Source organism: Condylura cristata, unplaced genomic scaffold, assembly GCF_000260355.1.
Source record: "Condylura cristata isolate star-nosed mole 26May11 unplaced genomic scaffold, ConCri1.0 scaffold00013, whole genome shotgun sequence".
Taxonomy (NCBI): domain Eukaryota; kingdom Metazoa; phylum Chordata; class Mammalia; order Eulipotyphla; family Talpidae; genus Condylura; species Condylura cristata.
This window is the reverse complement of record NW_004567114.1, coordinates 15,680,974-15,694,327: the sequence shown is the minus strand read 5'-3', so window position 1 is coordinate 15,694,327 and position 13,354 is coordinate 15,680,974. Positions and strand designations below refer to the sequence as shown.

Here is a 13,354-nt window from a genome sequence, read left to right as displayed (position 1 = left end):
TGGGATAGTGCCTTAACATTTAAATTAGGTAAATTTTAGGATAATCATGATAAAGTATGTTTCCTACAGAGCAAATGCTGATCAGTTCAAAGTGTCAGAGATTTAAGAAATGTTAACATTTCTTAGCCATTCATATCTCCTCCAGGGCAAAATTCAATGTATAGAGAAGTGTTAAGTAAATCAAAGACAGATTCAAATGGCCCCCAAGTGACTGTTTTCCAGTAGCTTTTAGAATTCCAAAATGGTTCTTTCAAAGAAATCATTCAGGTTTCAAAAAAGCCTGACTGGAAGGTGCTGGGTGATGCATATGAGAGATACAGGTTAACCAGAGGTGGGAGCTTTATTTCACAAGTTTCAAGATACAGTACAAAACGAATCTGTACATCTCTCTATTAACAGGATTTGTTTACACAATTATATTACACTTCACCAGCCTTCATACTGTGTTTAATTAAATACAAAATAAATGTACAAAAAAGTCAATCATGGAATGGTATTCCTTCCAATGCCAGCTTCTGCGCTTTTAAAACTTCTCATAAATATTGGTAGTGGTTATACTTGATCATTATCAATATATGTATGTTTAGTTGGAGGGAATAGTGTCAGCCTGTCATTCCAAATAGGAAAATGGTGCATGTGAGGTGACTCCATGCACATAACCAAGACGTCCTTGGGCACAGAAAATCAGATTTTTACTTGTGCAAATAGTCACTTTAAAATACAAATCATTTTTACATGTGATTCCTTTAAGTTTTCTTCAAATACTAAGTGGAAGGAGAAGTTTAGTTTCTTTGTCAGGACTGCTGCACTGGTAAAAAATCAGACTGTGCACCAAGGTGGCATTCAGAAATTTTATATTTTCACTTATCTTTGAGAATAGTGACTGATGAAAAATATTTATGAAAATATAAAATTCTTTTGCTTTATTTCTGAAGCATGTCTAGCCATAATATAGTGTAACACATATTATAATCACTCTCAGAATGAATACCAACCATCACGTTGAGCCCACGCTGCTCATTGTGGTCGGTAAGTGGGCTGCAGATCCGAAGCATTTGGTTTTGAAATGTGCATGTGAAATGTTCAATCCAAACCTCTGTAAAGGAAGGTTTTTGCAACTGTAACTAGACAATAATACACATGCTACACACATGAAGAGTTGTGGTCTTCATTTATAGACTTGCATGCATACTTCCAAAACACTGGTTTTAAGAACATGTGAAGCAAAGAAAGGAGGGGGAAATACCAAAACAAACAAACAAAAAAAATGCTATATAAAATACTTAAGTTTCCTGGAGGCACCAAGATGCCCCTCAATTAAATAAAGCGTCAGCTCACAGATAGAAGTTTCTAAAACTTCCCAATGGTAGAGATAAAACAGCTTGGCAGTGAAACTTTTACAAATTAACCTTATAAGCAGAAGAGTAACCAATCTTCAAGAGTATTAAGATTAATGATTCACAAGTTAATCTCATTTAAGTGCCAAGTCATGAATTTTGAAAAAAAGGCTTGTACTACTTCTGTGCCACTGAAGAGTAACCAAAGAGAAGCCTTACTCAGAAAATGGAAACAAGAACTTCCAACACACACCCACTCACACAAAACACCCCACGCAACCCTGCTACCACCATAACACAAAATAGAAGCTAAATGGAGTCTCAAGGCTCAAAGAGGTGATTAATCAACAGATCAAGCGCATGAGTGAGGATAAGCTAAGTGGAGCACTACCATCATCACCATCGAGGCCGGAAGACGGACTGTGACAAGGAACAGGAGAGACAGGCGGCCATGGAGAAACGAAGCCACATACTACCTGCTAACTCTAAATTCTAACATTAAAACTCCTGAATCCTGGAGTTAGTTTAATGTCACTGACATTAACTAGCTTTAGTTACTGTCATTTTATTCAAATGGATGCCATTTGATTAGGTTAAGTATTGAACATTATTTTAGGAGAAACACCAAACCAAGTTCCTACTTGCTTAGGTCTCGTGTCCTAGGAACAAAAAGGAGCAAAATATTTTGAAATGGTCTTTCAATGAAGCCACAGGAACTAAGTAATTTAAAATATACTGTTTAAATTTCCAGCAGCAAGTGACCCAGGTTAAAAGAGGGGGCGGAAAAAAAAAAAGGGCATACGGAGTATTAATAATGGAAAGTACAGGACAAGTGGCAAAATAGTAAAAGTTTGTTATTGCATGAAGAACAAGACCCTATCTTCAAGGTAGTGCACAGTTTTAAGAATTTTTTCTTCTTCTTGGAAGATGTTAAGGTAGAGGTAAAAATGCTAAAAGAGAAATTGGGGGGCTGGTGGGGGGGAAAATGGAAGTTTAGTTATATCAGAGGGCTTTCAAACTTTTAAATAAATTAAAACAGTCCTTTGTAATGAGGTGTGGCTGCTACTGTGGGCTGTATTTATTTTGAAGGATGGGGAGCAGAGGCAGTGATGAAGATACCAATAAACTGTACCAACTTCACTGAGTCCCTAAGCAGAAGAGATCAAACAGGTCTTATTATTTACAAGCGCTGCCTAAAGCAACATCGCACTTTGGAGGGTAAAATGTCCCACCTTTCACATGTGCTTTTCTCTATATGGTTCTTTTTGTGACCACCTCTTTCAATGTGGAAGCAATTATCTGGAAGGAAAGTTTGCTTACCCTATTTCTCATAATACTCTAAACCTAAAACATAGCCTACAACTTCACATTTAAAGCCTTCATGTTAATTGTAAACTAACGAAATCCTGTTCTAAAGCACAGCTCCAACTTCAAAAACCAAAGTCTTAGAACTCTACAGGCAATAAACTTTTCAAGTTTTCTGGCAGATGAGTGACTATGGAAAAAAAGAGTACAAAGGTTAGTATCAACAGATTGAGGTCAGCAGGCATAGAAAGTCTGCTCAGATACCAATATAGGCTGGTGAAAAACACCATCTGCCCATAAAAAGAACTACATATTTAGTTTAAGTTTTAATAGTTTCATTGGTATGGTATTCGTGAAGTCCTCAGGTTTCTTCGTTGTTTACCAAACAAGTCTGAAGTATAATAGCCCTGATTTTCCTAATGTTAACAGAGAATGAAGAATATGGTAACTAAGCAGGCAGCAAACTTTCTACTGTAATATAAAACCACAGAAATGAAAATCTACCTGAATAGAGTGGAACAGCATAAACAGGCTTTGGCTTTCCTCAACCACTGTTTAATGCATCTTTTATTCTCTGTGTTTTAATATTGTAATGGTAATTACTATGTGCTGGATAGTGGCAATGGTATTTCATAAATATAGAATTCAGAAGGGTGATCTGTTCTTTTGCAAGAAGAAATGAAAAGTAAAATAAATCCCTGGAATAAATACTTCAACTTTTGGGGAGGTATGTCTATGATCGTGGTATCCCATCCAGAGTTCTTTAGTATTGTTTTAGTATCTCCCATTCAGTCCATCCTCTGGCTTCTGGATCAAGGCTCTGAATACTCAAAACAAACAAGCACATTACAGTGGGGAGGTGGGACAAATTCACATGTTAGCTCAAGGAGTCAGTTCATACTTCTATAGATTTCATACCAAGAAGTGAAGTTCACATAAAACCCTTTGACAAGGCCTTTCAGTCTCTGAAGGAGAGAAGTTTGGTAGAAAATGTGACAATCACCAACAATAAGGACATTCCCAACCTTCCCTGTTAAAATAACAAGTATGCTGCATGTGTATACCTGCATGTGGACTGGTAGGTAAAAGCTCCTTAGTTACTGCAGCTCTGAAACACTTTGAAGATTCTTTTTCTTTTTTTAACTGAAAAGGCAAGCTGTTTTCAGACTTTCAAACATGTTAAGCTTAAGCTTGCAACTAACTGCATTTTTCTTTTCACACTGATCAGTTTTTAGTGTCGATGCACAAGACCTTAAAATGCTGACAGAAGAGTGTATGCACACTGAGAATGAGCAAGGGTTAAGAGCATGACTGAAGAACCCAAGAAAGCCAACTGGATACAGCAGACATTACTTTGAGTGTCCCACATGTTTCCAGACCAAAAAAATTAAAAAAGTGGGAAAAGTCATTGAGAGTTGTTATTCCATTCAGCACGGAAACAAACATTCAACTCAGTTTAGGTAAGAGTTACGTATCCCTGAAAATAAAGGCATCAGATTCTAAGCAGCTTTAGGAATTCAACGCTTCCTTGTGCCTCTTCCAGGAGGTGGCCACTGATCCAAAGTCCTAAATCAAATGCAAATGTTCTCAGCAAACGATTTCCTGGGCTGTCACTGATCAAGGCTGGACACGGTGGCTGTTACTGCGGTGGCTGCTGCTCTGGCGGCGCCTCTGGCTGTGGTGGCGCTGGCCGTGGCCCAGGAGGTCTGGGTACAGGCATGTCTTGGTGCTGCCTCTGCCTGTAGGCTATCACTGTTCCCAGAAGCAACGCGATGATGGTCATGAGGTAAAGATCCCACTCAGGTCCCAAAAGCTGGTCCATATCAAGTTGGGTGAACATATCTCGAATCTTAGTGAGAAGAATATGAAAGTCATTGTGGTGACTAAAACTGAAAAATTACACGGCCTATTAGAAAAAAATACAGAGCTTACTGAAATCATTGGTTTTAGAAACATTCTGCAACGTGTTTTTAAAATGGTTTTAAAAGTTTTCAGCTGAAATTGTGTCTCATAGGAACAGTTATTTTAACAGCTGACTACACAAAGTACTTAGCAGAGTTCTTCTCTGTCAGTATCTAAGACATTAATTTCCAACCATTTCTTCCTAAGAAATAACTGAAAGGAACACTGGGAACATCAGAGGTATGGGGTGAATGTGTCTCTACACACCCGTCAGCTTTCTGCAGTGACGAAACACGTGCGTGCGCTTTGCAAACCGAGTTAGTGACAGCCGAGTTACTGTTTTCTCATGAAACTGAAGATGGCAGGAGCTCCAATGCTTAATAGCTGAATGAATAATGCTTTTTTTTTTTTTTTTTAATTAGGACAGAACCAAAGACCAAGATATGTAACACTTGGTTTAGCTTAAAAGTTAGGTTTTAGTATGTGGTATTTTCATTGTTTTAGTGCTACTTAGTATTTTTTAAATTCTACTCATCCACAAAGAAAGTAAACATGGAGTATAGTCCTTTATGCTAAAATAAAAATGTATTTAAATGGTTCCCATCACATATACTTGTAAGTATAGGTGCTAAATTTTTATGAAAAAATTTTTGTTAGAAACTATGTTGCCTGTCAGGAACTTTTATAATGGGAGATTTTGTGTGATTTCTTTGTTTTTTTAAAGTTGGATTAGCTAGGGGGTAGGATTATGGGGCATTTTATTATCTTCTTTATATTTTTGTACTAAAAAGATAGCAAATACAATACAGTTAGAATGGCACCTTGTATGAACATAATCAACTGCAATCAACAGCTTGTCAGTGATAAAACCTGTGAGACAAGACCTGAAATAATTCTGAGAAAAAGAAAAGGCTGCCACAGTTAGCTTGTAATCCAAGGAACAGAGATCATTACAATTAGCAGAAGGCATGGCATACCCTGGTTCATGCTAGAAACAATTATAATTTGATATTAGGAAAGAATAAATGAGAGTCCAGTATCTTCAGTCCTCTGGAGACCTCTATGTGGAGGTCCTTAGTAGCTAGGGATAAGGGCTGCAAAAGGGAGAAATTGTTGAATTTCTCTTTATAGATGGTGGAGCAGCACGGATTTCCATTTCTGCCTATATCACACACAAGGAACACATGTTCTGGAATCTAAAACGCTGAACACATGTTCTGAAAGATTTTTTGAACTATCATCCTTTTCTGGCCCTGAATGAATTAAAGTGAAACAGCCTTGTTTCTGTATATATCTTAGGACTTCCAGAATTAAACTGTGTTGCTGTACCAGTAAATCTATTATGAGGAGTCACAGACACTGTAAGCAAAACGCAAAGCTGGAGAACGTGAAAGCACCTATGAGCAACTCAAGTGGGTCATTTGGAAAAGAACAGGTAACTCTTCTATTTAGAAAATGTTCCACCATTAGCTTATTTAAAGAACTTTTTGAAAAACACAATTCTGGTGGTCTTTTAACTTATGTTCTACTGTCGGAAGAAAATAAAGTCCCAGAGCCTGGGCAGGGTCTCAGATTCTACCTCTCCTTCCACCTGTTTTTCTCTCACTTTAAGGAACTGGTCTAAATCGTTGCCAGTCTTAATCTGACTTAAGGACCACCTTATTTAGTCAACTACTGTTTCACATCACCAAGCTTTGGTCTCAATTTTCTCTAAACCAGAAACCATCTGCATCCCTGAAAAATGCTTTCGCAGTCAGGACCACTGTCAAAGGCTACGTGGAAACTGTAATGCCTCTGTGGCTCTTCCTCCCCTCACCTGCTGAAATCCACTGGGCCTTCACCTGGGGAGGAAGGCAAAGACCAGACACTTGGAGGACACTCCTCTCCTCTTCCCCCACTTTTTTAAATACCAGCCTCCAGATTGAGAAGATTACACTGTTTGTACTTTAATTTAAGAAAGCACCGCCCACTTACATTTGTTTCCCGTATGTACTGTAAGAAGTATACAACGCCGAGTTTGCAGAGTGCTAGGAAGACTGGTACTTGTGCATCTGGGCTGGCTTCAGCTGCCATGTCATAAAATCGCTTTGCAAGGTGAATATCCTGTATGTAGGCAATAAACCAAAATTAATTTCTTGCTTAAGTAGGTAAAAATAAGTATGATTTACTTTATATAATTGAAAATTTTATTTTGCCTTTCAAGTTTTCATTTCAAATTTTTCTTAAAGAAAAACCCAAGCCTTAATTGGGTAAAATACTTTATCTAATGCTTAATTTTTAAAAACTTAACTATAAAACTTTAAGACTTAATTCAGGTTCCCAACAGGGGAGGGGAGAGCGCAAGAGTCTATGGTAATGCTTTATGGATGTCTTGGTGGTGGTAATTTTATGGGGACAACACTGAAGAGGAGAAATCAAACACTGTACAAAAATGAACAACAATGTAAAGCTATCTAAATAATAAAAAATAAAGGCAATCAAGAGATTTAACATTGCTGATAACCTAAAAAAAAAGAGAGTTATGTGATCTTGCTATAATAAAATTCTTCCTATTCCCATATACTTATTTACATGAACAAGGTTGCAATTATATATTTATAAAAATAAACAGAATGTGGGTACAGTGGGTTAAAGCACAGCACTAAGAAGCTAAGGCCACTTCAGCATGAGTTCAATCCCCACCCCTGGGTGACCCACATGGCGTGGCAGACCTCTCCTGACCCGCCTGCTGCTCCCCTCAGCAGTGTACTTCGGTCATCTGCCTGTTCTGCTTCCCACTCTCTCTATGGTGAACCCTCTTACCACCCCTGCACCTCCGGCCTGTACCCCAGTTCTGTAAACATAAATAATAATGTTAAATTCACTCAGACACAATAAGTAATTTTAAAAAATGTTCCACTTATCTCATTACAAGACGCATTTTCAATAAATACCATAATTTTGTCAAAACGTGTATCATCATGCTGATTTGATCAGTAGTATATTCATAATCTATAGTGACTAAGAACTACTGTCACTTAGAATCATACAATACCAGGAAATACAATTCAAATTCTGAATTTATATACTTACTTGTTTTAGATAAGCACAAAGAAGTGATTGGTAAAAAAAGATCTATGTACTAAAAATATTACATTACTATAAAATTCTATGAGACTAGTGGGTTTAAGGCATAATAAAGTCAGAAAGAAAAGGAAAATATGCGATTTTTAAAGAATGTATTTGCTTGTGTATTTTTAAAAAATGAATGATGGAGACATCAAGTTATTTTGGTATTTATTCATTTTTCTTTAAAGTCTTGGTACATAAAATAGCTGGCACTCTGACCTTTTGAAACTTACGAGTAAGAAAAAATTTAAATGTGAACTTAGTGTGCAAGAGGATGGAGTTTTTCAGAGGCTTCCCTGGTGGTGCAGGTGTTAGTCTCAATGCTATCGCTGCCATGGCCTGAGTTCAACCCCCTGTCTGTCTCTGGTGAATCTTCTCACCCCCTGCACATTTGGCCTGTACCCTCATTCCTTCTTGCATGAATAAATAAATCTTTTAAAAAAAAAAAAAAAGAGGATACAGTTCTTCTTTCAAGGGCACCGAGGTAAAAACTTAAGACTGTGGATCTAAAGGATGGCAGACTTCATTAGGAAAGCCTAAGAATAAGAAACAAGCTCATCAATAGCAAACATCTTAATTTCAAAATAATTTAGGAACAACAGACTTTGTCAGAAAATGAAGTTTCTCAAACGAGGAGCTATCAACAGCGCAGCACTGCATTTCCACTTTTACGAATCTTCGTTTCAGTATCTTGGATACTAACAATATAAAGATCAGCAAGTGTGTGTACTGGCAGAGAGAGGTGCAAGGGTAGTCTCCGTACTTACTGAAAATCCGAGCACATTACAAAGAAAGCTTATTTTCTCGAAAAATGCAAGCATTCACTCAAATCACAATATATTACTCAAACAGTCAAAGCCACACTCACCTGCTTAATGCCTAGTCCTTTCTCATGCATATACCCCAGGTTAAACATGGCTTGTGCGCTGTGCTGTTGCTCAGACGCTAGACGATAATGAATGAACGCCGTCTCGTAGTCTACGTCAGTGCCAAATCCATAAAAGTGGTAGTCTCCAAGCTTAATTCTAGCCACAGTATAGCCTTAAACAAGTTAAATTCAGAACCATCAGTAGTGTGTTTAAAACAGAACAAACTGCTATTTTTCCTTCTATTAACATATTTCCATAAAATGAAGAATTATAACTTAATAACAACCTTTATACAAATTCTTAAGCTAAACTGAAAAGTCAGCAAAAAATTGAACTAGAAGCAGAGATCTTTTGAAGGCTTTGTAACAGGAAAAGGTAAAACAAAGTGGGTGGTACCCCTATCCCGCTAATATACTTATCAAATGCTCTAGTCTGTCTTTACATTTTAGGACAGTTTCAGCTTGACAATGACACGGGCTTGAGAAGTGCTCTACAAACACGCAGACAGGAGCTTGTAAAAGGAAATACTCAAGTGAAAGTGGGAAAAGGTGAGTTTTCAGGCTTTTGGCTGACACTCTAGTACACACTCTACTCAATTCAAATCACTGGTCTCAAACTGAAAACCAGAGCAAACTACAGCATTGTAAAAATGCCTAGTACAAAGACTTTGCAACTTAATTTAAAAAGCTTGGTCTGTAACTCTGTTTGAAGAATACATACCAATCATGATGCAAACAAGTAAAGTACAGCAGAAAATGCTTAATTTTCAGGTGATGAACAACATGACCCGTCTCTAAGAGATTTTTTTAAAAAGCAGTAACAAAAGTCCTGGTTGAGACCCAGAATCAACGAATGACTCACCTTGAGAGGCGGCCCTATTCCAGTGTAGCAGAGCTCTGGGGTAAGTTTCGTTCTCACCTACAATGGTTGCTTCTCCTATAGAGAAAAGACAAAATGTTTAAAGACCCTCATTTTATTGGCTTCTTTTACAAAGTAGGGTATAAATGTGGGGCATAATTTAACAAGAATTGGGATATACCAATTATCAAATGAAGTGTATAAATGAACTACTGAGTTCAAAGGAACCACAACATTCAGGACACTACTTCCTGAACCCTGCTGTATCTGAAGACCTGATAATGAAACCAATTACTGAGTCATCTTTAAGAATTTACATATCTCTAGAAAAAGTGTTTCTGCTGTATTTTGAAAAACAAAAAACAGTTATTGAGAGCAGTTAATCCTAAAAAGAACGTCAAATCTATTTCTGTCTAATCATAAAATTAACTTTGATGGCTTCAAGAGATCCAAGGTGAAATAACTTAGGTTAATGCTTGTTAAATTCTGCTTACAACAATAAAGAAATTTCTTTGTGGTTGTTCTTTTTATTAGGTGTATTTGATGTGAAACCCTTGTATTCTAAACCAAAGACAGGACTAAAAGGAAGCTTACTCTGATCGAGAATGAAGGCGGCATTGCTCTGCGCCACCTCATAGCCTTGCTCAGCCAGCAGGAGGTACTGGATGACGGCAGCATTGTAGTCGCCATCTTTATAGCTGTTATAGGCAGTCATAAGTCTCTCTGACCAACGGCCTCGTTCACATACATTCTTAAACAACTGTGAGAACAGAAAAGAAGAAAAACAGTTAAAAATTAAGAAAGATATGCTAGAAAATAATTTTTGCATTTTGATTACAAGTGATTAAACTTCCTCTCTGACTCTTTGGCAGTTATTAAATGAACATAAAAGTTTGGAATACTGGGCCCTCGCTGGTGGTGCAGCGGGTTAGGATGTAGCACAAGTGAGCTCAGCCACTTCAGTGCGAGTTCAATCCCCAGCCCTAGAGGTGATCCACATGGCGTGACAGACTGCTCCTGACCCGCCCGCTGCTCCCCTCAGCAGTGTACTTCGTCCATCTGCCTATTCTGTTCCCCACTCTGTCTCTAGTGAATCCACTTACCACCCCCTGCACCTCTGGCTTGTACCCTAGTTCTGTATGCATAAATAAATAAACTTAAAAGTTTGGAATACTTATTTGAAGCTTTCACTTAGTCTTTAGTACAGGCTAATAAAGAGTATTATGGCCAGACATGATTCTAGTGATTATTTGATATTATATATAGTAGTTCACTTAATTGTGCCATGAATCACCTTCTGAGGCTGAATCTTATTAAGAGCTCTATTTTATAAATAAGGAAGCTGAAACAGAGAGATTTAGAAATTTGGTAGGCATTTATCAATGTCACTGTAAAGTATCAGTTATGAGAGAGCTAAAGAGGAAATGTTCCAATTAGGAAGTATTATCATTCCCCTTTGCAATGCATATTTTTTGATTATAGAAAGCAAAAACATACTTATAGAGGGCAAAGTATAGCAAGGCTAGCAGGCTGAGTCTGTTTCTATGCTAGAAGAAATCATGCAAAGAAAACTGTAATTAAAAGGGTAGATTGTCCTACTGGGGAAATGAATTTTCTGGATGCAAGTCTGTAGGAAAGCCTTACCTCCACTGCAGTGTGACATGAGCGCATCACACCTGTGCCGCTGGCGTGCATCTGTGCTAGGTTGTAGAAAGCCAAGATGTGGCCTCCCTGAGAAGCTAAGTTAAAGTATTTCAAGGCCTGTTTATAATCTCTTTTGACACCAATGCCGTCTGTAAGAAAAATTACACGGAAGGTCAGTAATAGTCTTAAACAATATTTAACTGAGAAGTCTCAAAGAAGTCTTATATAGAAGGAGGAAAACTAAATAAAATTTAGGATTTTTACTCAGGAAAGATGTGAACCTCATTAATACAGATTCATAAATTAATACAACCTAATATATGTACAATAAAAACCAAGATACACAAATCATTAATGAGCAAGAATTCAATAGCTCTCTGTAAGGAACAGGGAAAAACTCCAGCTCTTTCTCACCTCCCACTCTGCAACCACCACCTATGGCTTTGCTTTCCTCCCAGGTTTCACTACCTACATGAAACACTGCATTAATGTAAGAAAGCACTTAGAAGCATTTGCAGGGCACCAGCTCCTATAAATATAGACATCTGGGTCAAGAAACCAGAGATCATGGGGGACTCCCTGCTTGCTGGTCTGTTTGTGTATTCGAATCCCTGTTTCAGCATTAAAAGCATGTCAGCCGTACCTAAGGCTCCAAGGTTCTTTTTCCATTTGCCCAAATCAACAATGAACCTGCCTGGCCTGCCCCTCTCCTTTCCCTATCATGGTGGCAAGGAAGATCATGGTATATTCACCAACTCCAGTGTTACTTACTATAGTACATAGAGCCAAGCTGTAGCTGCCCATCCACCCAGCCTTGTTCAGCAGCTTTCTGGAAATATTTCAGCGCCAGATCATAGTTCTGTAAAAGAGGAGACCGCATGATGAGCGCTCAAATGGTTGATATGCTCAGAAGCCAAGTGAGACATTCACCAAGAAAAATTAACAAAGCACACAAAAAATATTAAAACGGTTGCCTTCTATTTTTAAAATAATGTACTTTAATTAATAAGGGAACTGATATTTAATACTCTGAAGATAAGCAAAGAGAATTTTTCACTTTCAAAAAGCATAACTAACAATAGTAGAACACCAGGACAGGAATTCAGAAATCACTGTATCTTTTCCATTAACCAACTAATCCTCCATTAAGTCTCATTTTTTTCTGATATCAAATAAGGAAATTATCTTCTTATTTGTTCCTCTCCTGGATAGTGTATGATTATTAGATTTCAAGTATCATTAAGTATCCCATGAGAAAATTAAAATGAAGGTCACCATTGGATTTCAGTGTCCTAAAATGACTAGAATGAAACAAGGGAGTACCTACAGATTAGAATTCTCAACCTAGTTCTCAGTTTCAGGCTCAAATAAAAGAACCACACTGCTCAGAGAAATTAAAGAGGATACCAATGAAAACCTGAGGGCACCCATCATGTTTTCATTGGAGAATAGGAAGCCATGGTTCAGGAAAATGAAGAGCACTTGTAGTCACAGAACCTCAGGGAAGAGAGGTCAAGGGAAGAGAGGTCAATGTCAACTGGAACTAACATTTAAGAGGTTACTGGTAATTCATATAGACCAATTACCAAGTAGAAGTCTGACTTTTATGAGTTAAAGAGTAAAAAGTAACAGCCTATATAATCACTCTTTGAAGAAACTTGGCTTTTCAGTGAGGTCTGGAGAGAAGAGAGGTGGCAGCTTGAAGGGCCAAGGGTAGACCAGAAAGCTTTCCTCATAAATGGGAAGGCTTAAGCATCTCTTAGGCTGATATGAATATATAGCAAGGAAAACATTTGGAAGGGTAAGTAAGGTAGAGAGCACACATGGAATAAAGAGAAGCAGCTTCAGATCTTCAGGAGAAGGACAGAGTCATCCTGAAACAACTGGAAAAGGCTGAGTTTTGGTTATAATGAAACAGCTTCACCTGGGGCAACAAATGGGAGTGAGTTACAGAACACTCCCTACCTCATGAGCTGGCTGTTTGTGAAAGTCAGAATATTAGACTAAAAACCTACCACTTGAACTCCTCTCCCATAGAGATAGGCCATTCCAAGTCCACTCTGTCCAACTGGGTTGCCCTGCAAACCAGAGACAAAAGAATGAAAGGATTCATTAAAAAACAGGCAAGAAGAAATGACTGCAAAAGAAATAATAATCTACAAGCATTTTCAAAACATGTCGTATTTTTCAATTTGTAACAAACTATTTTCCTTCTCATTAGACTAAATGTAGTAGTAACTTTTAGACATTTTGGGGCTTTCAATGATTTTCTGAAAAAGAGGAAACACTAAATTTATTTTGAATTAAACTTTGGTGATTAACCTTATGACC

General features: G+C 37.7%; 1 protein-coding gene across 2 annotated transcripts in view; it reads right to left on the bottom strand.

Moving 5' to 3' along the window:
- Positions 1-321: 321 nt before the first annotated feature.
- The window catches only part of SEL1L (sel-1 suppressor of lin-12-like (C. elegans)), a 47,238-nt gene continuing 34,205 nt past the window's right edge, over positions 322-13,354 (bottom strand). Inside the window, exons 14-21 of one of the 2 annotated variants that reach the window (XM_004681647.2) lie at positions 13,039-13,101; positions 11,795-11,882; positions 11,024-11,172; positions 9,974-10,139; positions 9,383-9,457; positions 8,521-8,693; positions 6,519-6,647; positions 322-4,491 (exon numbers count right to left, since the gene is read on the bottom strand). In XM_004681647.2, the coding sequence (XP_004681704.1) occupies positions 4,282-4,491; positions 6,519-6,647; positions 8,521-8,693; positions 9,383-9,457; positions 9,974-10,139; positions 11,024-11,172; positions 11,795-11,882; positions 13,039-13,101 (1,053 nt within the window). In that variant the 3' untranslated portion in view covers positions 322-4,281. Of the gene's footprint in view, positions 4,549-6,518; positions 6,648-8,520; positions 8,694-9,382; positions 9,458-9,973; positions 10,140-11,023; positions 11,173-11,794; positions 11,883-13,038; positions 13,102-13,354 lie in introns of both variants that reach the window. The other variant, XM_012724622.1, reaches the window with a different exon arrangement.